This window comes from Sciurus carolinensis, chromosome 11 (genome assembly GCF_902686445.1).
Source record: "Sciurus carolinensis chromosome 11, mSciCar1.2, whole genome shotgun sequence".
NCBI lineage: Eukaryota > Metazoa > Chordata > Mammalia > Rodentia > Sciuridae > Sciurus > Sciurus carolinensis.
Window position 1 is genome coordinate 95,808,029 of NC_062223.1, and position 25,682 is coordinate 95,833,710.

Below are 25,682 nucleotides of genomic sequence, written 5' to 3' on the forward strand. Positions count from 1 at the left end.
AAACTCTGTACCCGTTGAATAACAAATCCCCAATCCTCTTTACCCCTAGCCCCTGACAACCATTGATATGGACACTCTAATAAGGGTATAGATATATTAAAAGTTAAATGGACTTTGTGATTCTCCTGAGAGACTCAGGCTCCACTGAGAAGGGTGTGAACAGCAGTTTTGAGCAGGTGGCAGTGCCATTTGGGAGAATGGTATACAGCAAGAATATCATAGGGCAGTTCAAGTCAGAGTCCTGGGGATTCAGCACCCTATCAGTCCTATTACTTTGCAGTGATAACCTGCATTTTGATGTTTTAAAGTTATCTCCAGAGTTCCCAAGGCACATCGAAAAACTCAGCACCTTTTATACTTATTTAAACAGACAGTACTCATTTCAAAACATTTTAATTTCACATTTTCTAGAAACTGATAGTCTCCAAGGTAAAACACTGGCTTTCATTCTCTTGAGGAATGATCTAGCATAAGAGAGATTGCAGTGTTTGGGGCAGTTTCTCTTCTTTTCACTGGGAAAGGTGAGAGGTTCAGCCCTTTTTGTGCAAAAGTTGATATGGGCAGTCCTAGCCTGTAGCTCTTCAGGGTATTACCCAAGAGCTAAAGGAGGAAGAGCTGCCCTCTGCAAATAAGTGTTTGGTGGGGCATAAGGAGATAATTTTCTCCTTAGCCAAAAAGAGGAAGTCTACAATATTATAAGTGCTAGTACTAACCCAGTGCCTCTTATTTCTAAAAAATATTCCATTCTTTGTTTACAAGACTAAAGCCTTCTGTATAGTCATGAATGTTTTCAGCAATGTGGACATGTTTTGTTAAAAACTACAGACATCTGAGTTTTGAATGTAGATGCATTTTTGATGTAGTAAACCTAGTATCATTAGAATGAAATATGTGATGTTACTGTGTTCTCTTCATTCTTTAGATAATGATGGTTTACCTCATGGTGATATTGAAAGTACCTTTGTGGAAAGAGATGTGAAAATGAGACGGAACTTCATGGATTTGGGCATCTGTACCAGAGAGAAATTGACCCACGTGAAAGATTGTAAAACAGGTACACAGTCTTCATGAGGTTTACTTTTATAATATTACCAAATCTCACTTAAGGAATTTCCATACCTTGACCTAAAATAAATAAGTTTATAGATAACTAATTGAATAGATACTAACTGAACATTTGCTGTGTTCAAGGCAAGTCTAGAGGCTTTACAATTTTTAGACTTAATTTTCTCTTTTTTTAATAGAAGTAATAATATTGTTCATAAAAACACATCTCATTTTAGGAAAAGATTTTTTTTCCTTATTCTTGGATTGGGACTGAAAATGATGCTTCTTCTTTTTCCCAGCTCTTATCCAGTGTGGGGAATGACAGTGTTTTGAACTTGAGCCAATGTGGGCTATTTTTTACTCAGATTCCAGGCTCCCCCTGAAGTTGTACACACAATTGTGGGCATATGTGCTTTCTGGGAAATAGGTCTGTTATTTTCACTGGATTCTCAAATGGTTTTGTTGCCTCCTCCTTAATGATGGAGATCAATGTTTTTCAAACTTTTGCATAAAACCAAGACAGCTAAAGGAGAAACAGGTGTATTATTATCAAGCAAACATACACTGTATGTTTGAAACTTTTGGAAGCAAAAGTTTCATGAAACAGTGCTTACCACTACTGCATGCCAGACATTCTGGTCCATTCTGTTAAATTCTTATCTTTTCATTGAACATACTGTCCTCTTCATATTTTATAATTGTAGCATTAGTGGGGTCAGCTGCTATCTGTAAACACTGGTGTAGATGATCTCAAAGGTCTCTCAACTCCAGCTCTGACATTCTCATTTGACTTCTCTTAGTTCATTTACATGAGCAGCTAAAATATGTTGCCATTTCCTCAGGATCTGGGTGAACAAAAGAAAGCTTTTCTTTAACTAAAATAGCACAATGACTCCTTGCTACCACCACTTGTATACCTAAGAGTGAGGAAATGCCAAGGCACACAGAACACCTTTTCTTCCTCACCACCTTGTGGCTCATGTTTCTACTTTCTCTATGAGAAAGGCAAATTTGTACCTATTAGATATTGTTCTTTTCTGTAAGATAAAAACTGTGTGATTCCCTTTGAGGAGAGGTGAGAAGAAAATCCTTAGTATCCTCCTAGATTATGTCCTGGGTGAATTTAAGTCATCCTGAGCATTAACTGTGCCTTGGCCATCTCTGATTTTTTCCTATAGACATTTCAGATGTGAATACAAATATAGGGGAACAGCATTCCTGGAAGCACACATGGCCTCCATGTGTCTGCAGGACCTCCCCCCTCCCCAGATCCTGTCCGGTTTTAGAAAGGAAAGGTACAGTTCCTTCCTCTTTCCCAGCCCTCCCCACTTCTCTAAGGTTCTTCTGTGGGACTAGCACAGCAGTCTAACCACTAATGGAATTTTTCCAGGATTTTTAGGAGTATGGTTTACTTTTGATCATCTGGATTTCCCGGAGGTTGGGAGTTATAGTCCTGCTCAGAACTGGATAATTTCTTTGCAGTCTGAGAGCAGCATAATTCCAGGGCAGCACGTGTGAATATTACCCCATTCGATTTGAATTGTAGAGAAGCAGAGCTGGAAGGCAAGCGGAGGAAGGGTGGGGTAGCTGAGTTCAGTTGTTATCTTCTCCCAAGTCATGAATGTCATTGTCTGCTCCTTAGTTCCTCTGAGGTCCAGTTCACACACCATCCACTCTAACTTCCGACACAGTTATTAGGCTGCAAGTTTTAGATTTTACCTTGTGTCACCAAACAAAAATCCTTGCTACTGTGCTTATGCAAATTAATTTTTAAATGACGTGATTAATGTTAACAAGTGATTTTTTTTCTTTTTTGGTGAAAAAAAATTTGTTTTTTATTTCCCCTAGGTTCCAGTGGAATACCTGTGATGTTGGTTACAAATCTCTTTAATTTAGATTTGCCCCAGGACTGGCAGCTATACCAGTACCATGTGACATATATTCCAGATTTAGAATCTAGAAAGCTGAGGATTGCTTTGCTTTATAGTCATAGCAAACTTTCCAGCAAAGCAAAAGCATTTGATGGTACCATCCTTTTTCTCTCACAAAAGCTAGAAGAAAAGGTACAGTATGGTTAATTTTTCCGTGATTTATGTGTATGTTCACATGCCTGTGTATACTTACTTTCCTGTTCCCTTGCTTGAGAGCAAAAAGATTTACTAATGAAGACTTCATTAGTAATTGATTTTTTAAATTAAGAAGCTGGTAATCTGGCATCTTAAAAAATAAGAGCTGTGAGTGTCTTTGAAATAGGAATCCTTTTAAAAGCTTTTCCCCAAACAAGCAAGACTTTAAGAAACACCAGTTAACCTATGGTTTCAGAGCTTTAAATTTATTCTACTTGTTTTTGTTCCTGCACATTTGTGTTCCTGTGTATCCAAATAATTTCACACCAGTCTCTGAACCTAAAACTGTCAGTTCTTTTATGACTTGCTCATCATATAAGATATGAGTTATTGATGTCAATTCTAAGAGTATTTTTAAGATATGACCATTGGGAATGTCAGTTGAATGTTTCATATTCCTTTCTTCATTTTTTAACACTTTCAATCCTAAGATAAAGATATTGACTTTTTGTCATATACTTTGTTCTAAAATGATATTAAAACTACTACAAGAGAAAAGAACCAGTTTTCCATATGAAGAGGTAAAATGGAACATGGAATTAAAGCTTTATGCTGCTGGCCCTATGAAAACTTAATCCTATAGTTCAGTATTTTGAGCCTATGGTGCCAATAGCATAAACTGAAACTTCTAGACAATAAGTAAATCTGTGAATTTCCTTAAGAAATGCATTTCTGAGATTCTTGGGTCCTTTACCCTTTAATGAGACCCTGAGATTTGTAGGAGCTACTTGAGTGATTATTTTATCTGGATGTGGGATTTTAAAATTATATCATACAGTTAAATCTAATAGTGTAGGAAGTCTGGATTTGTAAATTTGGAAACATTTTTACTCCCCATGAGTCTTTACTGGTTGGTCCTTCAATACTTTGTACTATGAGCAAATGTTGTTAGCATGTTAGTATGGTTTCTCATAATTAAATTTTATATCTCATGTGTATTATTATTATTAAAGATCACCTTATTCTCATAGATTCATTTTAGCAATAGCTTCAAGTTTTCCATTATTAATGGAAATAATGTTAGCATTATTTTATATGACCTATGACTGGTCTGGCTTATTTTAATTGTACCTAACCAAAATGGACAAATTTTGCTCTGCAGGTGCTAGGATTGTTAGTACTGCCCATTTCTCCTTCAAAATGAGCATGTGATATGAATCAGACACATTTCTGTTGGTGGGGGTGGGGTCTAAGGAGGAAGCAGGTGATGAAATAGAAGATAAATCCATAAAGTGTGACAAATCTGGCCTGTTGGTTTTATATCCAGAGCCAGGTGATGCCAGGTTTAACAGTGTGTATGGTATCCTCTTGTTCCTAATTTTTTTTTTAATTTTATTTTTTTTTGCGGTGCTGGGGATTGAACCCAGGGCCTTGTGCTTGTGAGGCAAGCACTCTACCAACTGAGGTTATCTCCCCAACCCCTCTTGTTCCTTATTAATGTATGACTTGCTGCCCAGTTGCAGTGAAAAGGGTTCTAAAATTGAAGCTGTGATTCTCACTTTTTGTCCTGGTCTTAATACTGATTTAGGGTTCATCCTGCATCTCTGCCAATCCCACACATTTCCTAGGGGTATGCAGTGTAGTTGAAGAGCCTCTCCAGTGATTTGTACACTATACCCCCAGATGGTATGGTTCTCAAGGTCCTGTTCAGCTGCCTTCTGACTTTCCACTGTTCTCCAGACCCCCTGTGTGCACCTGCAGCCACAACTGAAGGGATTGCTATCATGTCATATCTGTTTGCCACTCTCTTGCACTTATGAAGTGCCTACTCTGTGTTTGGTGGAGTATTACCATTGATTTCTCAAAAATCTCTAATTTATTACCAAAGTTACAAATAAATACAGTGCAAGGTAGAATAAAATAAGTTCCTTGGTACTAATTAGTATTTTGATTATGATAACATTTACTAAGTGTTAAGTGCTATGCTTGATTGTTCTTGGATTAAACTCCAGCCCATCTCTCTTGAGATGAGCGGATCCATACCTTATTCCCAATCAGCAGCTGCTACCCGACTCCTGCTATTCTGCCGACCAGACTCCATTTGTTGACTGCTTGCTCTGCCAGGCTCTTAGTAGCATGATTTCTTCTAATCCTCCCATCACTTCTGGAGCCTGAGAGGTTCAGTATCTTGACCAAGGTGAAGGTACAGAGCTTGATGAAAGGCAAAATCATTCCTAGCAGGACACTTTAATGAGAGTTATACTTAGCTTCTTGGGTAGGGTTTGGATCAATGAAGTGGACAATCTATTGGGAAGGGAATTCCTAGTGAGAAGGGCAAAGATGCAGTGATAGGAAGCAAGGGTCATATTTTAGAATACAATAAGACCTGCACATTATCTGATTTAGTCTTCACAAGCCTGTGGCGTAAGTTGGGCTCACTCCTGCTTAAGAGACAGAAGAAGTTCTTAAACAGTTGCTTGCTCCAGGTCACACAGGCTGTAAGAAGAAGTGGACCAGGATATTTCTGCTTCCACATCACGTGCGCTTCAGCTCTGTAATAGCGGTATTGACACAGCTGTAATAGATTAGAGACTGGCGTAGATATACTAAGACTCTCCAATTGATTAGATTGTGGATGGAGGAGGAGGAGGATGAAAGTTCACTCTGAGGTTAGCAGCCTGGGGACTCGTAGGTGTGGGTCCAGCAACAGATGTAGGAAGTGAAGGAACAGTTGGTGTTTGGTGAGGGAGGGGCCCAGGGGACTAGGAGTTTGATCTTAAGTGGCTGTTGGGAATTGCAGTTCCTGAGACCATCTGCTCCCACCTCCCCCCATCTCCTCACCTCCACATCCTTTGTTGTCATAATCCTTTGTCCTGAAGTCCCTGCAGTGTTTTGAGAACTGCACGCCCCTCCTGCCTACCAGACTTTTCCTGATGTTGGTGAACTCTTCCTGCAGCTGTTCTGATCTCTGTACAATTTTATGTGAGGCAAGACATCATCTCAATGAAATGTGTCATCCCCTGGGAAGGGACTATTTCTCTTTGCTTCCAGACCTTCTTCATTCAACCTAAAAGTGGTTAAACTAAATTGTAACTGTAGAAAGAAGCCTTAATATAGAAATATGTAAATGCTCACTAATTAGCTGACTTCTAATTCATTGCCCTTTTGAAAAATCCCTGATGACTGATTGGTGTTTATTGACTGATTAGTGAATTCTTTTATTTCAAAAACCTGTACAGAGTCCTTTCTGGTTCAGGCAACTTTCAGTTTAGTTGGAGAGCTGTTAGAAAAAATCTATTCATGCATTCATTGTATTAGAACACTGTTTGAGGCTACATAAGAACCCAGGGGATTTCTCCAGACCTGCCATGAACTTTTAAAAATTAGATTTCCTGTCTGTTCTAGCTTACACTACTTTCTCTCCTCCCCCTTCTTTACTTTCCCTCTTGTCTTCCTCTGTCTCCTTTTCTTTCTTCTGCTTTTCTGCTTTAGGAATGAACTCGTGAGAGGCTGTGCTTTGGAATGTGTGGACTTGGGAGAGGCAGGGCAGTCCACTCACAGGCTTCTGGGCATACACAAACCCTCCCCAAATGGGTACACTGTGCACTCTTGCATATGTGAAGTTTTCTTGGGAGAATGTAACTTATTTCAGACTCTTAAAGTAATTTGTGACTCATCTTCCTCGCCCCCTGCCACACACACACAATAAAGATTAAGACCCAGTTCTCTGTAATTCTCTTTGGATCAAATCTTTGAGTTATAAACCTTGGCTTTGATTCTCATTTAAGAAGTTGGAGAGTAGAGAGATGTGTTACTTTCTTAGAATCAGTAATACACAGGAAAAAAAAAAACCCTTCAAACCTAATGTGATGATTAGATTACTACTTATTTCTAACACCTGCAGTTTCCTTTTTGTTAATGCATATTAAATGGTGATGATTTTATAATATCTGCATTCTGCCCACTTGGGGATAATCTGTAGAGTGCATAAGTACCTCTTTTTCCAGGTCACAGAATTGTCAAGTGAAACTCGAAGAGGTGAGACTGTAAAGATGACTGTCACTCTTATGAGGGAGCTGCCATCAAGCTCCCCTGTGTGCATCCAAGTTTTCAATATCATCTTCAAGAAGTAAGGCACTTGAATGTGAATTTATTCTGGGCTAATGGTATCTCTCGGCATGGAGCCTGGGTATTAAAATGATCAACCACTTTGTAGGCAGTGTGACCCAACAGGGCTGTAATGAGGGCAAGTCTTCACATACTTTTCAGGTACTCAGGCAGCAATGTGCCACACAGCTGTCACAGCCTCCCCTTGGCACAGCCTCCATTATCCAGGATTGTCTAGGTTGAGACATAGAATTGGAGGGTAACTGTCATCTCATTGGCAACAGGGAGGGTGCCCTTTGCCTTTTCTTCATTTCTTGAACCTGTTCTCTCTCTTGACCCCCTGACTTAAAAGTTCACTCTGTTTGACTTAGTCAACTAAAGGACTTGTTTTTCTCCTAGTTGGTTGATATGGAATGTAAAAAGCCATCACCACCTGCTTTCTGCTTTCACTCTAATATGTCCATGTCGGGTAGAAGGAGGCCATAATGGGACTGACTTTACAGTGTTCTTCAGACTGTTCCAAAGATCAAGTGTTCCAAAGTCATCTTGAGGGTAGAGTGGAATTTGTTAAGTGTAGGTTTCCTGACTCCTTGCTGGACCTGGTAAACATAATTTTACGAATGGGGCCCCCAAAATTTGCATTTTTAGCACACTTCCTGCAGGACAGGTAGGTCCTGTAAAGCATATGAGCCAGTTCTACATTCTGCTAGTGTGGATCTTTAAGATGAACCATTCAGAAACCTTAGGTGCCATCCCTTTGCTCAACTGCAGTCTCTGGAGAGGATGAAGACGGGGAAGTTTGGGGTTTTTCTGATTAGTAGAGTCCTAATCAGATGTCCCATCCAGTCTCCTTTGGTCATATCTGGGCCTCAGTGCACTGCTGCACAGTGGTTCTTCAGAAACCTGACTTGTACGTGCCCTCTAGCTGACATGTGCAAGGTTCTTCCCAGTGACAAAGCTTTTCCCTTATGCTTTCTATTACTCCCTCCTCACTGGAGGGCCCTGATGTAGTGTTAACATCAATTTCCATTTTCAGATAAGGAGGTCAAAGGCTCATTGATATTTGGCATCCCAGATTACAGAGTTGGAATCCCTGGTTCTGACCCAACACCTCTTATATCTCTCTCACACACTGACAACCTCATATCAGTGATGTGTCAAGTTCTGGGGTAACAAACCTTGTTGCCAAAGAGGTATTTGGCGGCAGCTGGGGAGCTTGAGCAGCCTCAGCAGAAATAGCCGCCTCCTCTTAAAATGGCAAAGAAGCCAGAAGAACCTTCAGACATGACTTGCCTCACCCATTCCAGCCAACCAGAATGTTACATGACCAGTTATGGTGGTAAATAACTGTAGAGTTGTCATTGCAGTTAAGTCCACACACATAAAAATGATTTCCGTTGTCATTCTCAAATATGAAGAAGTGAGAGTTCTTATATATACTCATATGTATATTTAGTAACTGAATGTTCCAGAGCTGTAAGAAAGAGAACTCTGTATGGACTGTGTATTTTTATTATGTTCATCATGTGTACAAACTTAAAATTACACTGTTATTGACTAATATTTACCAAAAACTCAAAAGAAAAATATACTTGCAGGATCTTAAAAAAGTTGTCCATGTACCAAATTGGACGGAACTTCTATAAACCTTCAGAGCAAGTGGAAATTCCCCAGCACAAGTAGGTTTACTTATATTTTCTTTTCCTCAGAAATGGTAATAAGGTGAGCAGTATAATTTATGATGACCATTATGCCTCCTATAAGTATCTCCGTGATATGAAATATAATGAATTTTTATAATCTTCAATTTTTTTAATCGAGTGGTGAATGTGAACCTGGAGCTAGAAGCCCAATTTCTTCTATTAGTGTATGAGATCATTGTCATAAATTCTAGATGGAATGCAGAAACTGAATTTTCTGTATAGCAAGTTAATGCTGAAAGTAGAATAAGCTTTATTATGTCATAACACTTAGCTGATGTCTGTGGTTTTGTTGAAAGGAACTTTAGCACAGCCAGGGTGATTGGCATGAAATCAGAGGTCAGACAGAGAAGTCAGCTAAACTCCCCTAGAGAGGGGCTGAGCCATCCTGAACCCTTGGAGAATGAGTGTTTATCCTGAACTGGGGAATTTGATGATTCAGGGAGCATGTCTTGAACTGGTTTAATGATTCAATCCATGTCTTGAACTGGTTGGTACTCAGCTCTCCAAAATATTATGGTCAGGCTAAAGATAGGAAGGCCACTGATAGCCCAACGACAGATAAACAGATGAGGGGAGAAGTGCATGAAGAACAGAGAATCAGGTGCAGTGATTGATGTGTTGCCAGGCGGAGACCAGTGAAGCAGCTAAACATCCTGCAATATCCTAAATATGTACTTTACTCTAAATATGTGTTTAAAGACACACCAGCTAAAAACAACTTAAATTTTAGCACCTGGAAAGAATCAGACTAAAGAAAAAACAACCTCTAGAGAATTAGAATGAAAAAGCATTTAAAAATCTTTACTGTTTTTCTGGTATAACATCTTTAATTTTTAATTTTTTTCTTTTTATTTGTTTTTACAGATTATCCCTTTGGCCTGGGTTTGCTATTTCTGTATCATACTTTGAAAGCAGGCTCCTGCTTAGTGCTGATGTGAGTTATAAAGTCCTCCGGAATGAGACTGTTCTGGACTTCATGACTGATCTCTGTTACAGAACTGGTGTGTCTTGCTTCACCCAGACATGTGAGAAACAGCTGATAGGACTCATTGTCCTTACGAGGTAAAAGTCTACATCTAAGTGACTTTTCTCCAGAGAATGAATTATTTATGGAGTTTGGGAACAGGAATGTCATTGGAGCATTGGTTGGAGCACAGGTCTACTCAATTTGTTTAGAAGATATGGCTGTTCTTCATTGTCTTGAGTTCAGACTTCCTTGTGTGTCATTCTCAACTTCCCCAGACTGCCTTGATCCCAAATTCTCTTTCTGTTCTCCCCACCACAAATTCTGCCTTTTAAGTTTCCACCTTCACAAAGCCCAGTTCTGAACTTCCTGACACCTCCACTTGCCCACTCAATTGGAACTGTTCCGTTCCCTCCCCGGCTCCTCCCCTTGCACTTTCTTAGAGCCACACCTTTATATCCATTTTATTGTGTTTTATTATGTTGTAGGACAGAATGTGAAGTTCATGCCTCACCTTTCTCTAAAAGATTCTGAGGTCCTTTAGGCTGAGAGCATGTTTTCTTCTTTGCAGACCTCTAGGCTTTTCCACGTATAGGTTCAAAGCACATTGAATTAAAAAGCAGATTAGATGACTTCCTGAGTACTAAAAAACTCACCATATACTCGCCAACCCAAAGAGACTTCTTTTAGGGACATACTAACCTTCTCCTGTACTGTCTTGAAATTTTCTCCTAAAGTTGTTTTTCTGGTTGCATAGCAGAGGAGTGGGACTGGTTGAATTCTGTCTTCTCTTCTTGTCAGGATCTTGATGGGTTAGTTTATCCACACTCTTTCAGTCACCTTGTAAGGTACTCAGAGATCTGGAGAAACCTGCCTTGGAGGTTTCTCAGCTCACAGGCTGAGAGGACATTCCAGGCCCTTCTGGAGGAGAGAAGGAGTTTAGAATGATCCTCGCTGACCTGTTCTGCTGCTTTGCCGAGGGCCAGCCTAGATGGGAGGTCTAGAGGATGCCAGAATTGCTGGTCATTTGGCCTACATTGGTGCTTTTTACCAGAAAGATAATCTGGGAGCTCAAAAAATCCGAGTGACACCTGAAGCCAACAGGAAAGTTTTGAGCAATGTTTCAGCATTTGAACATTGAAGATGATTTACCTGAAGGTAGAGTGTTTTTATCAGTGAGGAAAACAGCTTGCAGTCTAATGACTTTCTCATGGGTTTCATTGGAATATGGATATCTTCCTGTGTATCTGAAAAGTTAATTAATGCTCTTTTCAGATAAAAGCTGAGAAGAGTATTAATTAAAATAAGAAATAAATGACTCTTATTGTATTTATATGTGTCCTTATTTCTGATATTCTGAAACATACTTCATACTTAAAGTTAAAAGTGTGATGAAGTAACTGCTTTTCTGGGATGCCTTGGAAAACTTTATTAAAATAAAGATTTCTTCCATTTTCCAGATACAATAACAAAACCTATCGCATCGATGACATTGACTGGTCGGTGAATCCCACACACACCTTTCAGAGGCGCGATGGCTCTCAGATCACTTATGTGGATTACTATAAGCAGGTAGGTGTTTTCTTTTCCTATTAGCTTGGAGAGGTCTCCCTATTCCTTTCCAGTCTGTCAAGTCCCCTGAATTATTATGGCAAGTCTGCCTCACACATAGTTCTCTGACTTCCCCTGTCCCTTCTTCTTTTTCTCCACCATCCTGGGTTGACTGAGTTGCTCATCTTTTGTCCCACTGTCCTTCTTCTGGTAGTCTAAGGCCAAGTACTGTGAGGCACACCTGTAATACCAGTTATTCAGGAGGCTGAGGCAGGAGGATTGCAAGTTCAAGGCCAGCCTGTTCAACTCCAGAAGATCCTGTCTTAGGGAAAAAAAAAAAAAACAAAAACAGGAATGTAGCATAGTGGTGAACCCCTGCCCACAGGTTCAGTCCCTAGTACTGAGCACAAAATAAAACATAACCCCAAAACATATATCTGATGATGTCACTTCCTAGCTTAAAACATTTCTATGATTCTTTATTGCCTTAGGAACCAAATGATAACCCTTTTGCAGAATTTCCCAGACCCTTCTTGACCTGTGGCATTTCCAGCCACATCTCTTCTCTCCATCCTTCCCTGTGCTCTTCTATACCAGTCTTTTGTGGATACTTGACTCAGTTTCTCCCCTGTGCATTTTCACACATGTTGCTTCCTCTTCCTGGGTACCTCTTTTTACAGCCCAGATGAACATTAAACACCTTTTAGTACTCAGCCTGGCCATCAGCTCTCAGGGAGGCCCCAGCACCCTTCCCAGGACTCCCTTCCATGACTTGGCTGCACTGGCTCATCTGAGTCAGGATGTGAGTGATCTGACCTCCCTTCTGGACCTTGGGCTCTCTCAGGATTAGCATAGTTCCTTGCATGTGTCACACACTCGAGAAATATGTATTGATGGAATCTTGTGCTGCCTCTAGGGGCTGTGTTCTCAATAATCACAATTAGTAAGCCCCCACCCCCCACCTTCCATGTTCATTTCCTTTCAGAGACACTTTGTCTTGAATATATTAGTCATTCAGGTCTCTCAAATCTCACAGATGTCTTAAAAAGCAAACAACCACAACTACAAAAAACCAGAAACCCTTCCTCAATCTTTTCTCACCTTCAGGGAAGGTTAAGATTAGCTCCATTGATAGCTAACTCTGGAAACTTGTCTACACTAGCTCCAAGCCCCTCTTTAGTTTTCCTTCCAGAAATGTCAGCAGTCTGCTATCTGATTCTGTTGCTATGGAAATAGCTCAACAGAGGTCAAAATCAGCTACCCTTCTTATCCTAAGCAACTCTCAATGACTTTTTTGTTTCTTTCCTCACCAGTAATTACTTTGTTTTATTTTTATTTTTTTAATTGACAGATAATTAGCACATTTTTATGAGGTATAGTGTGATGTCTTGGTACATTCATACATTGTGTCCAGGAGATCATTCTGTTAAGTGAAATAAGGCACAGCAAGACAAATACTGTGTGCTTTCTCTCATCCATGGAATCTTAAACAGTGGAGCATATAGGTGTAGAGAGGGGAATAGTGAGCACCAGAGGCCGGGGTGGGCAATGGGGCAGGAGGTAAGGGGAAAGACTGGCACAGAGTCCCAGTCACAAGTAATGAGTTTTGGTGTTCTACACAGAAGATGATTATAGTTAAAATATTGTATATTTTACAAGCCTTTGACTGCTTGCCTTCCTTCACTTCCTGGGTCCCATTTTTGTGGTTCTCTGTCAGGGTTCAGGCTGTTCTCTAAGCCTGCTTTGATGATTTTCTCTCTCCAGCCTCAAAAGGAACCATTATTCACCATGATTCCATCACATAGGATCTTTTCTTTGTAGTTTGAGACTGTGCAAATATAGTATTTTTGCCCTGCCCTCATTCCCATATTTCATATTCATCTCCATTTTCAGAACATGTTTGCATGATATCCTGTAGGCTTCTCAGATTCCCATAATCCACATTGAATTGATTATCTTTCCCATTCCTGTTTCTCTTTGGGAATTCTGCATCTCAGGAATCATTTTGTTTTCTTCCTCATTTTCACCCTCACCTCCTTTTTCATTTATCACCAGGATGAGTTCTACCTCTTTTTCCTTGAACTCTCTCTGGAACCATCCCTGCCTCCTCAGCCCGTCCCCACTGTAGTAGTGCAGGACCTCTCATGGATTCCCCTCTGGGGTAGGTATTGCAGTCACCCTTCACGGTCTCTGCTCCAGCTCTCTCCTCACCATAATCCAGCATTCTCACTGCTGTGAGAGAGATCTTTCTGAGGCACTGCCCAGAAATGTGGTTAAGAGCATAAACTCTGAGATAAGAACGTAGTGGTTCTTGCTGTGTAATTTTGGGCAAATCACTAAACATGAAGGTGTTTGGGGAACTGACTTAAACTCATTGTTAAGGGACTTTGGCTAGTGCAGTGCTCGGTGGGATAATAGTGGTGAAGAGCGGTAGCCTGATGGCTGCACACTGTGAACACTGGGTGAAGCCCCCAACCCCGCTTGCCACCTTCCCTTCTTCACTATAGTATCATGGAGTTTGGTCTCATCCCACCTTTTAGCTTAGTGCTCTCAGTGTCCCCACCAGGCATCCTGCTGTAATCACCCCATCCATTCTCTAGATGCTGCATGGATGTCAGTCTTGGTGCGAGCTCACTAGACGCCTGTGCAAATCCACACTGTCCCTTCTCCCTCCACCCACTGCATCAGGATCAAGTGTCATCTCATGGATGTTGCTTTCTTCCACACAGGAGAGCTGGCTTCTAAGCTCCTGCACTGTGCCTTACAGTGTTTCTAGAACACATTTTTCTTGTAGGACAGGGATGGCCTTTGGAATCCTGGATGTGTAGTACTGGCAAGTATCTTGTGACTGAAACGTGCTTTGTGTTTGTTTATTTAACCCATGATTTATTAAACATTCAGGTTTCTTTCCTGCATGATTAAATTTGTTCTTACTTGAATAACTGTATTTTAGGACTTGTGATTTTCTGAAGAAGGAATCATGGTGAAATCTCTCTCTCTCTGTAGTGAGTTGTGCTCTACTGCATATATATTTAACTAGGGAGAAAAGAAACAAAATTGTGTCTTCCTCTCTTTTCCAGGAAAGGAACATTAAATTATTATGTAGTCAGCTAGCTAACTAGCTTTCTTTTCTTTTCCCTCCCTCCCTGCCTCCCCCTCTCTTTTTTCCTTCCTTCCTTCCTTTCTTTTTTCCTTCCTTCCTTCTTTCTTTTTTCTTTCTCTCTTTTTCTTCCTTCCTTTCTTCCTTCCTTCCTTCTTTCTTCTTTCTTTTTCTTTCTTTCTTCTTTCTTTCTCTTCCTTTCTTTCTTTCTTCATAGTGGGGGTTGAACCAGGGGTGCTTTACCACTGAGTTACATCCCCAACCCTTTTTTTTTTTTTTATTTTGAGTCAGGTTCTTGCTAAATTGCTGAGGCTGGCCTTGAACTTTTGATCCTCCTCAGTCTTTTGAGTCACTGGGATTATTAGACCACATCATCGAATATAGGATATAGTCAGTTTTCAAAGTAGAAGACATTATTCTTTCATGAAAAGAATATTTTTAAAAGCTGAGAAAGTGAGCAAGGAAAAGGGTAAAAGATGCCTTAGGAAGCAACTTTGGGGGGAGGTAGTTCTTTTCTGTGTTCCATCTAAATATCACTTTTTGCTGAACCTTGCCCAGCTTTGTCTGAGGTGTTCCAGGACACTGTCCTGCTCTCATGTATTCTTCAAGGCCTTTTCTCATCTCTCCCTCTCTCATCAAACCTTCCCTGGTGTACTGACCCAGGGACACAGTTCTGAGAGGTGTATCAAGCAGAATGAAGGGATAGATCCCAGACTAGGCTAACTTCCAGTTATGACGCTCGGGAAAGTTGTTCAATCTCTCTGTCTTCCCTCATCTGTGGAGGGGATGATGATAGTGTGTAACTCCCAGCTTTGTTGTCAAGATTAAATGAGGAAAATTGTGTGCTTAGCATATCATTACTTGTGCATCTCCACTTGCAGATTATGCGGTGAGTAAAGGCGAGGACTCTGCCTCTTCTATCTTGTATCCCCTGCAGTTTCTGGAGCATAGGAAGCATGCCTTGTGCCCCGAGTCAGTGAGGTCACGTATAAAGACTCTTGATAAAGACTTGTCCAAGCTTCTTTCCACAGCATTGTACTCACCACTTTAAAATATGATTCCTGAATTGTTTTTTTTTTTTAATTTATTTTGATGACTAAAACTCCTTATCAAAACAGAAAAATGTTTGCATCTTACATCCTTAATTATAATGCCCAGGCATTTTATAAATTATAATTACAGTTCCATCACTAGTGTCCAGTAAATTATACAGGGTTAGCTGGAACCTTTGCCATTGGAAATGAACTTTTAGGATGATGAGAATGTTGAAATTCAAGTTTAGGGAGGAAATGGAGTGGGGTGTGAGCTGACAATTGGTAAAGCAGACACGACGATAGAAGTTTTCCTAGGGCACGTCTCACCTACTGTTATCCTCATTCCATAGAAGAGGGAAGGTGAGCAACTTCCCCAGTGTCACAGTCCAAGCAAATGGAAGAGCTGGGGATCAAATTCACATTTATTGAATTTCTATACTGCTTCCTTATAACATCATACCATCCTGGTTGTTAAAGATAGGCATGCTTTTTTTGAGAAATCTGAGGTCTGCTCAGTGTAACATTTGCCACTGACATGTGTATTGACATTTCCAAATTGAATATGGAAGTTTAGACGCTGTTGTTTAATCATGGGGCAGTGTGCCTCAGTCACAGATAGTGGTAGTGCTCATTTTCATTCAGCTTCAGGGGATCACTGGACTATGCATAGAACCAGCTGGAGGCGATTCTGAATCTGGAAGATACCCAGAGAAATTAGGGTAATGACTTTAGAAAAAGTAGTTGCATTTTAAGAGATAATTAAAGATATAAAACTGGCTCTCAGATGTAAAAGACAAGTTCTAGTCATAAAGTTGTGAGGAGCAGAAAGCCTTGGGGTTTCTTTTCCCTCCTCTGAAATGATTCTCTTATGTATTCATTTTGGGATTTGTTTATTACTTATAAATAAGGGTGCAGTGTTTCCATATAACCTTTTTTCTCATTATTTTTGCATTTTATAGCAATATAATATTACTTTATCTGACCTAAATCAGCCAGTGCTTGTTAGTCTGTTGAAAAGCAAGAAAAATTACAACACCGAGGCCCAGATTGCCCACCTGATGCCTGAGCTCTGCTTTCTAACAGGTAACGTTTATGTTTTATAAATGTCATGCTCCTGATCCCAGGCTCCTGAACCTTAGCGATGGACAGATCCTCCTAGTTAGCAGGGTGCCAGAGCATTAATTTAACTTGTGGAAGATGGGCCCTTTAAGGAATTTATCCAGTAGTAAAGATAAATGTGAAGATAGAGGGCCTGTGGAATCTATTTTCTTTATCTCATGTATTCCATTTGTTACTTTGATGCAAAATAAACCTCTGTATTTCCCTAAAGCCACTTACTCTTTTCAGTTTTTTAAATTCACTAGTATAGGAAGCAGTATGACTGATTTTTGTCAGATGCATTGTTAGCATGGTGCCAAAATGATCCTTAGGTTCTTCCTGCATTAGCTTCCAGAAGGTAATCCTCCTTATATACTAGGATCTGAATAATTATCTCCAGTACTTTTAATGTTTATCCAACTAATACAGTATGCCTAAGAAAGGGGGACTTTCTACTTTTTATGTATTTATGTTGCTTCAATTAGTTATGATATATATATCACATATATGTATGTGTGTATACATATATATATATATATAACACATATTTTGCAATTAGAAAAATTAATAGAATATAATCTTTGAAGGGAGGGATGCTTACTTCTTGTTATAGTCTCATATTGTAGCCCAACCTAATGGTCATGAGCTACATGAATTTATTGGACACTTGAAATGTGACAAGCTACATGGAGAAACTGAAGAAAGATGTGCTGCAAATGCAGAATACAAAGAAAAAGGAAACTACTTGACTAATACATTTTTATATTGATTACATGTAGAAATGATAATATATTGAGTATACTGGGTTAAGTAATTCATATTACTTGAAATAATTTCATCTGTTTCTCTTTGGCTTTTTAAACACAGTTAATAGAACAATTTTAATGACATGTAGCTTGCATCGGACAGTACTGTCCTAGGGAATCTGATTGAGTGGAAAATGGAAAGCTTCAGGTGTGTTTGAGGTGTGTGGACTGGGGCTGCAGCGCCTGCTCATGTTCCCACATTGTATTTGTTGGCATTCGTAGGCTTGACTGATGAGGCAACCTCTGATTTCCAGCTGATGAAGGCTGTGGCTGAAGAGACACGGCTCAGTCCTTTGGGCCGGCAGCTGCGCTTGGCCAGGCTTGCTGATGACATCCAGAGGTACTGGGTCACCTTACTGAGGCTGCATGTGCCCTGCCTAAGCCATGTAGAATTGGATGATGTAAATGATGCTTCATTCTTTAGGCAAACGTTTCATTCGTTGACTCAGAGGAAGTCACTTTTGAAATGTGTTGTTTGGAGCCCAGAAATTCACACAGGACGTTCAGGAGTAGTGAGTTGAAGAGAAGAGTGGGAGGCCAAGCTGGAGGGGCAGCACCACTTCAGCTAGAGAGCTCTGCTTGCACATGTTTACCGAATTGAGGTCTGGGGAAATTTATACATAGAGATCATTAATCTAAAAACAAAACAAAACCAAAAGCAAAAATCAAAACCGAAAACAACCAAAAACTCTGGCAGACCTCGAGTATTCAGGGTCAGGAGTGCTCAGATCTGCTATATTGGCCTCAGGAGCTGGAACTGTAAGCCCCCACTGCGTAGTCTTTAAACTCCAAGGGCCTTTGTCCTTTGGTTCAGCCCATCTGATTCTCAGACTGTGCTCCTGCCCTCATTTACAGCAGCATGGTGAAATCTGTGATGAGAGAATTGTGCTCCTTCCTGTGTCTCCTTTCTGACATCCTGAGATTGTGCTGTCTCATACCATAGTCCCATGTGGCTATTGGGCACTTGAAATGTGGCTAGTAAACACATTCTCAGTTGATACTAATTTGGATATACTAAGTTACATATTACATGTATCTTTCTATGTTACATGTAACTTTTTAAATGTGGTTCCTAGAAAATTTTAAATGTGTTTGTGGCTTGCTTCATGTTTCTATTGGGATACATTGTTGTAAAATGGTCATTTTCCTTTGTTTGTTCGTTTGTTTACAGTGTTGAGGATTAAAACCATGGTCTCACACATGCTGGGCAAATGTCCTACCACTAAGCTACATCCCCAGCCCTTTTTTTATTTTTTGTTTTGAGACAGGGTCTCACTCTGTTGCCCTGGCAAGTCTCGAACGTGGGTTCCTTCTGCCTGAGCCTCCAGAGTATCTGAGATTACAGGTGCATCATAGCACCTAGCCAAATAGTTAATTTTCTTTAAAATAAAAAAAAAAATACTAGCTTAAAAGAATTTGGATATGAATATAAGCAAAATGAGAGAGAAAGACAACTCAGTAATTATTTGTTAACCAATAAATCATAATTAAGTGAATGGCGTGTATTTTTTTCAAATATTTGCAAATGCATGGTACTGTTCCTTTTAGGAAAATGGTATAGTATCATAAATCATGTTTTGTAACTTTTTCTTTTAAAGGTTTTTCTGGAATGTTTCCATATGATAAATGCACATCTCTATTATCAGGCTAGTGGCTTTGTAGTGTCCATTTTATGATACACTTTTTAAATTTATTCTGGACATGCCCCTGACTTAGGTGTACTGGAGAAATTCTCTCTTTTTCCCCCTTATTCTGGGCTGTGGATCATTTCTCTGGACACATCTTTCTGCCACCTTTGAGTTTTACAACTTACCTTACCCCATTTCCTACCCAGTGATGGCCTTATCCTCCCATCTTGGGAAGATAGTATCTGAAGGAAAATAATTAATTCAAAGGATTCAGTATGACCAGACTAGACATAACATGAATAGATGAACATAATGAACTGTTGCAGAGTGACAGTGGTTCCAGCCTCCCTAAAGAATGAGGTGGAGCTGGGCACAATGGAACATACCTATAATCCCAGCTGCTCAAGAGGTCAGAGGCTGAGGCAGGAGGATCTCGAGTTCAAAGCCAGTGTCAGGAACTTAGTGAGACTCTGTCTCAAAATAAAAAGAATATCAGGTCTCAAAATAGAAAATAAATAGGACTGGAGATGTGGCTCAGTGGTTAAGTGCCCCTGGGTTCAACTCCTAGTACAAAAAAAAAAAAAAAAAAAATCGAGATGGAGGTTTAAGTGGTACACAGAGGTGTAGATTTCATATATCTTCTTAGTGCCTGGCTTAGTATGTGCTGGGTACTGTGTCAGAAGCAGGAGACAAAGTCAGGAGCTCAAAGCTCAGTAGAAATTACCCCATATCACAGTTTCATCAGATTAAAGCATAATCTATGATTAAAGCTTATTAAGTTATAAACTAAAGTCTAATCAAGCATGAAGGACTGTCTTTATTAATAATACTAATATTCACCTCATAGTCAACCTACTTCCCTGTCTTCTGAGGCTAAATTCCTTATGTCTTCTTTATCACCCTCTCACCATTCCCAAGCTACTGAATCAAATATTCCCAGAAGACCTCTCTATGTCCAGAGGCCCCCAGATGACTCCTCATTAACAAGTTTGTTACTGGGAATAATAATAATATCTACATTTACTGAGCACATAGCATGTGACACTTTCCATATATTGTCATATTTAATCTTTACATCAACTCTCTGAAATACCTATTTTTATTATCTCAATATTTTGCCAGTAACTAACACTTTGAAAGATTTGAAAGTTTGCTAGGGGTCACATATAAAGGTTAGACCTAGGAGTTGGGGTTGTGGCTCAGTGGTAGAGTGCCCGCCTAGCATGTGTGAAGCCCTAGGTTTGATTCTCAGCACCACATTAAAAACAGTTAAATAAGATAAAGGTATTGTGTCCATCTACTGCTAAAAACAATTTAAAAAAGGAAAAAAAAAAAAAAAAAAAAAAAAAAAGGTTACTCCTAAACCCAGGCTGGCCTGGCTTGGCTTTTCTAACCAGTGGGTCCCAATGGAAGCCTTTTCCCACCTGTGCATCTCCCAGATGGGCATCCTTGCCCCATAAGTCTTTTGAGCAGGAGAGAAAAATGAGTAGAAATAGAATCCAGGAATCCTAAAGACAGAAAATCAGCCCCCAATTAATTCAGTAAGTTATAATTTAATCTCTAATGATTAAGAATCTTGAAAGAATCAGCACTCTTTTAACTTAAAACACTTCTATCAACAGAAACAAGGATGCTCGTTTTGAGCTGGAGACCTGGGGACTGCATTTTGGAAGCCAGTTGTCTCTGACTGGCCGGGTCATACCTTCAGAAAAAATATTAATGCAGGATCACATAGTAAGTACTATGATTTTATTTTCATTTGAAATTATTTACTTGAACATGTGTAAGTTTGATCATTTGCCAGAGTAACTGGGCACTTAAACTATGTGTTGGGTTTCTCTGTGGCTATGTCCCTGCCCTCCCTTTGTCCTAAGACTTCAGGTCCCCTTTAATTTTCTTTTCAGTATAAATTTACTTGCATGGACTTAGTGGCACCCAGTGGACATATCCTATTATTGACTGTTGTACTATATGACTGAAAAAAAAAAAAAGAAAAAAAAAGAAAAGCCATAGTTATCTAAAAAAATTCTGCTAACTGGTGAAGGTTAATTCTATTAGACCAAGTTCCTGATACCAGAGTTGGTTTCTTTGTTGTTGTGTTCATTGTATCTGTTAATGTTTCAAAGTAAAATGCTATTCAGTTGACATAAAAGTTAAGAAATTCTCATGGAGCCTACCCCCAGACATTGTGTAGGGAGAGTCGCGGAAGCCTCAAGAGAGAAATCATTGCTCATTTTGGGTTTTAGTTGAGTACTGAACCTATTTTGTGCAAAAATTGCATGTTATCCTACTTTCCCCCTCTGTTTTGCCCATTTCATTTAGTTTGAAAGGCTTTCTTGTCTTTATTTCATGCAATAAAATACATATCCGAACTAATATAACTGAACAGTGAATGTCTTGTATTGGCAACATGGGGATATTTTTCATCCTTTATTTTGAATAATCTATCCAAATTACCAAAACCTTGACTGGAGACACTGGAAAAACTAATTTTCAAAACAAAGGAAATAAAACAAAACTCTAAAATATCACCACTAGGTTAGGGATCAGTAAAGAGAAGTGCAGTTTCACATCCATATGTGAAGCAGGGCTCAAGATACTTCACATTATCCATTTCATCATCCCTACAAGTAAAGTCATATTTTCCAGAACTTTTTTTTCTTGTTTTTGTGTTTTTTTGGTGTGGAACTAGGTCTCCTAGGGAGAAAGGGCATTAAAATGGAAGAACCTGTACCCTAGAGGTAGGGACCTGCTAGAAGTGACTATGTCATCAGCTTTTTGGTCAATCATCATCATCATCATCATCATCATCATCATTTTGCAGTGCTGGGGATTAAACCTAAGACCTCATATATGCTAGGCAAGTGCTCCACCACTGAGCCACATCCCCAGCCATTGGCCAACTCTTTTCTGAAATTATGTCCTAGGAACTGATTAAATGTTCATAGGTTCATTGTTCTGGGTCTCCTTCCAGTATCCATGTTATGACAGCAGGGTTGTATGCAAGAAGACCATGGCTCTCTTACTGTAGGTAATGAACAGGAATGAACCTTGGCTTTTACGAAACTGACTGTGGATGGCTAGCTGTTCCATTTTGTTCTCATGTTAAGGTCACTTCCTGGAGCTGAGTTCCAGCCTGGCCACTTACAGGCAAGGCATCATGAAGATGGCTAGTGGCTGGAAATGAGTGCTTTGTAGAAAGTGCTAGCATTCTCAATCTGCCACTGCTGCCAACTGGCTCTACAATTTCTCTCAGCTACAGCTTTTGAGTCTGTAGAACAAGGGGATTGCGTTGCTTCTCAAACATTAATGGCATTCCTCTTTGTTCCTAAATGTAGCTCTCCTACAATAAGGTACAGTGCTAACTTCTCTGTAGGGCTTGTCCATTTTAGTATGATGACCTGGAATATCAATAATCGTCATTTTCCATTTGAGATATCAGAATGCATAAAGGAGACCAAACTGTACAGCTTCTTTGCCCATGTCACTCATAATAGAGGTTGTAGATTCTTAGAAGTGGAAGGGAACCTCTGAGATCTTTGGATCAGACACATCTGAGACCCACAAGGAGGTCTTACCTAAGTTTCTGCACCAGCACCTGGCAGACCTGGGATGATTTATAGATGTCCCCACTCCCAGGAAACATATGTGTGTGTGTTCAGGTATGTAGTGCCTACATCTTTGTGTTAAGACTGAATAACAAGGTGTCTTAAATGGTTCTGTTGTGGCAAAAATTGACCATTTGCACACTGTGTTTAATTGCTCTCTGAATAAATTTGTGCAATCCTTTTATGATCATTTTCCTCAGTGTCAACCCATGTCTGCTGCTGATTGGTCCAAGGATATTCGATCTTGTAAGATTTTAAGTGCACAGCCTTTGAATAAGTGGTTGATTTTACATACTGACAGAGCTGAAAATGTGATTGAGAGCTTTCTGAACTGCTTGAGAAGAGTTGGAAGCCCCATGGGATTTAATGTGGGCTACCCCAAAATGTGAGAATACACTGAATTTTTCTTTCATGTATTAATTTGATTTGTTTAGAAGGTGGGAAGTAATGGCTGACATATCTACAAAAGCTTATCTCAGTAATGTTCCCTAATATAAAGTGAAATAAAACAGTCATAACTGGATAGATTTTGTAATGATCATAACTTTATACAGCTAAAATATATTTTAGATTGATCTGTGTAAAATTTTGTTTTCACATCACATTTCTTCTTAGGGAAGTCTCATGACCTCAAAATCTTTTCAGTAATAATTATAGAATAAATCCTAACTAAGTACATAAATTGTTTTCTCAATTTTTTCTTTATTTCTTTCATATCAGTTATTTTAAAACTTAACAGCAAGTAGGATATTTAAAAATAAAGTTGCATTTTCTGATTTACTTGATAGATTTTATGCTTTAACTTTTAGGTTAAAAATAGATCTAAAAATAAGCATTTCTGATCCTGTCACTATAACAAGATGAGTTATTTTCTTAATATTCTGTTAAAACCAAGTTCATTCATTTATTTTTTTTGAACATTTATTGTGTACCTATTGTGTGCTAAATACTAAACTGGTTGCTGGGCTTGAGAATGATGCTTTAAGAAAGCTTTAAGAAAATTTTTAAAGAAAATTGCTTTAATTGAGTGCATACTACATGTACAATCATACTTAAAGCTTAACATTGTTTTACTTTAGGAAAGCCATAAAGTCTGTTATGCCACACCTTGTTGAACTTGATATGCTTAGAAAGAACAACGGTTACTTTTTTTCTTTGTTGTAGTGGAGGTACCAGTGTCCTAATTGGCAGGTTGGGAAGTTAGTCTTTAAACACCTAGTTACTAATTAATTACATCAGCAGCACAAGTATTGTTGAAAACTATAGCTATGCCCAAAGTCTCATTTTACACCATAGTTTAGAATTCTCTTCTTATCAAATCTGTTAACAAATCGCCTGGTTTGAGTTTCCCCTGCTCTAGTTTCCCTTAACCAATGAGCTAATAGAGCAGGAGACGATTATGAAAGAAGCCACAGTCTGCAGACCCTGGGCTTGCATCATAGGCTCTTTCTCACATGAACTCAGTGAACAAGCTCAGGCTGGTGTTCTTCCCTGACTTTTTTTTTATTTCAAAGCCCATATTTTATTCCTCCGCTTTTTCCCCTCAGTGAAGTATCCATTTACCTGGTTTAGATTTTTATGCGTGCATTTTCTCATCTAAAACATTTGCCTGATGATTTTAGAAGGCATGGTCAGGAATAGTGGCTGAATTGCTGTGCAGGATTTCGATTGGAAAAGTCAGGACCATCTAGTCTTTGAAATACTGCTTCAGACCTTTCTTGTAGGTTAGTGCTCCTGCCACCTGCTGGGCAAGCTTTAAAAGGGCACCATTGAGCATTGGGAGGGTCCAATTATTTGCATATAAAAGAAGCTGATTCTTTTGAAAGAAACTAGATTTATAAACCCTGAGTGTGAGGGTTTCTGTATTTCTGTAGCCTCTGGCACCTGACATACTGTTATATATTTTGCTAAATGCTTGCTGACTCATGGATTGATTAAACCTAGATATTCCAGGCTCCAAACAAGCTTCCACTAATGAGAAATCCACCTCCCTTTCTTATTATTCAGCTTTGTTGAATATTAATATTTTATGTTAAAATTCTCATAAAGATTCAGTGAGAGAAATCTTATTTCTGCTTTAACTTGAACCCTATCTCAGACACTTGATATTATGTACTTGTGATTTCAAAAGTTCACTTTCAACCCCATTTTGAACAACAGAAATATTAATTGAAGGGATTCTATACAATTGAGAAAATTCCATTTCCACCAAATTATTTTTGTGCTAATAAAAATGATTACTAAATATTTTTTGGCATATCCCCTTGAAGTTACTAGTTTGTTATAAAAATTTGTTACTACAATGACACTTTCATTGTTATTTTGAAGCATTTTCATTTGTTTCAATAACAAATTCATTCTATTGATAACATCTTAATGCTTATATTCCAAGAAGGAAATTAAATATTTCATCTTTTTGTGTAGCATAAAAGTAGAAGAAAATCCATCCTCGTTTCTTAGAGCTATCCAGCAACATGTGAATCCTGATGTTCAGTTGGTAAGTATAGGATACATTTTTTCCTCAGCTTTTATTCCTTTAATATCTTAAAAAAAGACGTCCCAAAGTTTAAAAAATCTTTGAAAAACAGTTTCATATTATTTACACAATATATGAGTACAGGTTCTAATATCATACAAATATTGTTATGTTAGAAACCATTTTAGTTTTTGTTAAATATTTTTAAATGTTTTCTTTATGTCTGTGGTCTTGAAGGAACCTGAACATGCTGTCCCATATTGTGTTGCAAATTGCTGTGCATTTCCCCCAAAGCACTAAAAAAATACTCATCTCAGTATTTTAATCAATATTTTATTTTCCTATTTTTAACAATTTAAAAATACATGTTATCACCCCTGTATCAGCTTCTTGGATGACTGCCTGTTTTCCAAATTGTTGGGTGTCCCACTGTATCCCTTAGGTGCTGGGTTGCCCAGCATTTCTCCAGTATTTCAGGGGATTCTTGGAGGTCT

The 25,682-nt window shown here is 39.0% G+C and overlaps 1 protein-coding gene across 1 annotated transcript in view; it reads left to right on the forward strand.

The window, feature by feature from the left end:
• The window catches only part of Piwil4 (piwi like RNA-mediated gene silencing 4), a 45,576-nt gene that overhangs the window by 2,749 nt on the left and 17,145 nt on the right, over window positions 1-25,682 (forward strand). The window contains exons 3-13 of the mRNA XM_047518537.1: window positions 923-1,054; window positions 2,896-3,110; window positions 7,121-7,242; window positions 8,819-8,899; window positions 9,788-9,985; window positions 11,348-11,459; window positions 16,532-16,655; window positions 17,699-17,816; window positions 20,727-20,838; window positions 22,913-23,097; window positions 25,137-25,209. Coding sequence (XP_047374493.1) covers window positions 923-1,054; window positions 2,896-3,110; window positions 7,121-7,242; window positions 8,819-8,899; window positions 9,788-9,985; window positions 11,348-11,459; window positions 16,532-16,655; window positions 17,699-17,816; window positions 20,727-20,838; window positions 22,913-23,097; window positions 25,137-25,209 — 1,472 coding nt within the window. The remainder of the gene's footprint in view (window positions 1-922; window positions 1,055-2,895; window positions 3,111-7,120; window positions 7,243-8,818; window positions 8,900-9,787; window positions 9,986-11,347; window positions 11,460-16,531; window positions 16,656-17,698; window positions 17,817-20,726; window positions 20,839-22,912; window positions 23,098-25,136; window positions 25,210-25,682) is intronic.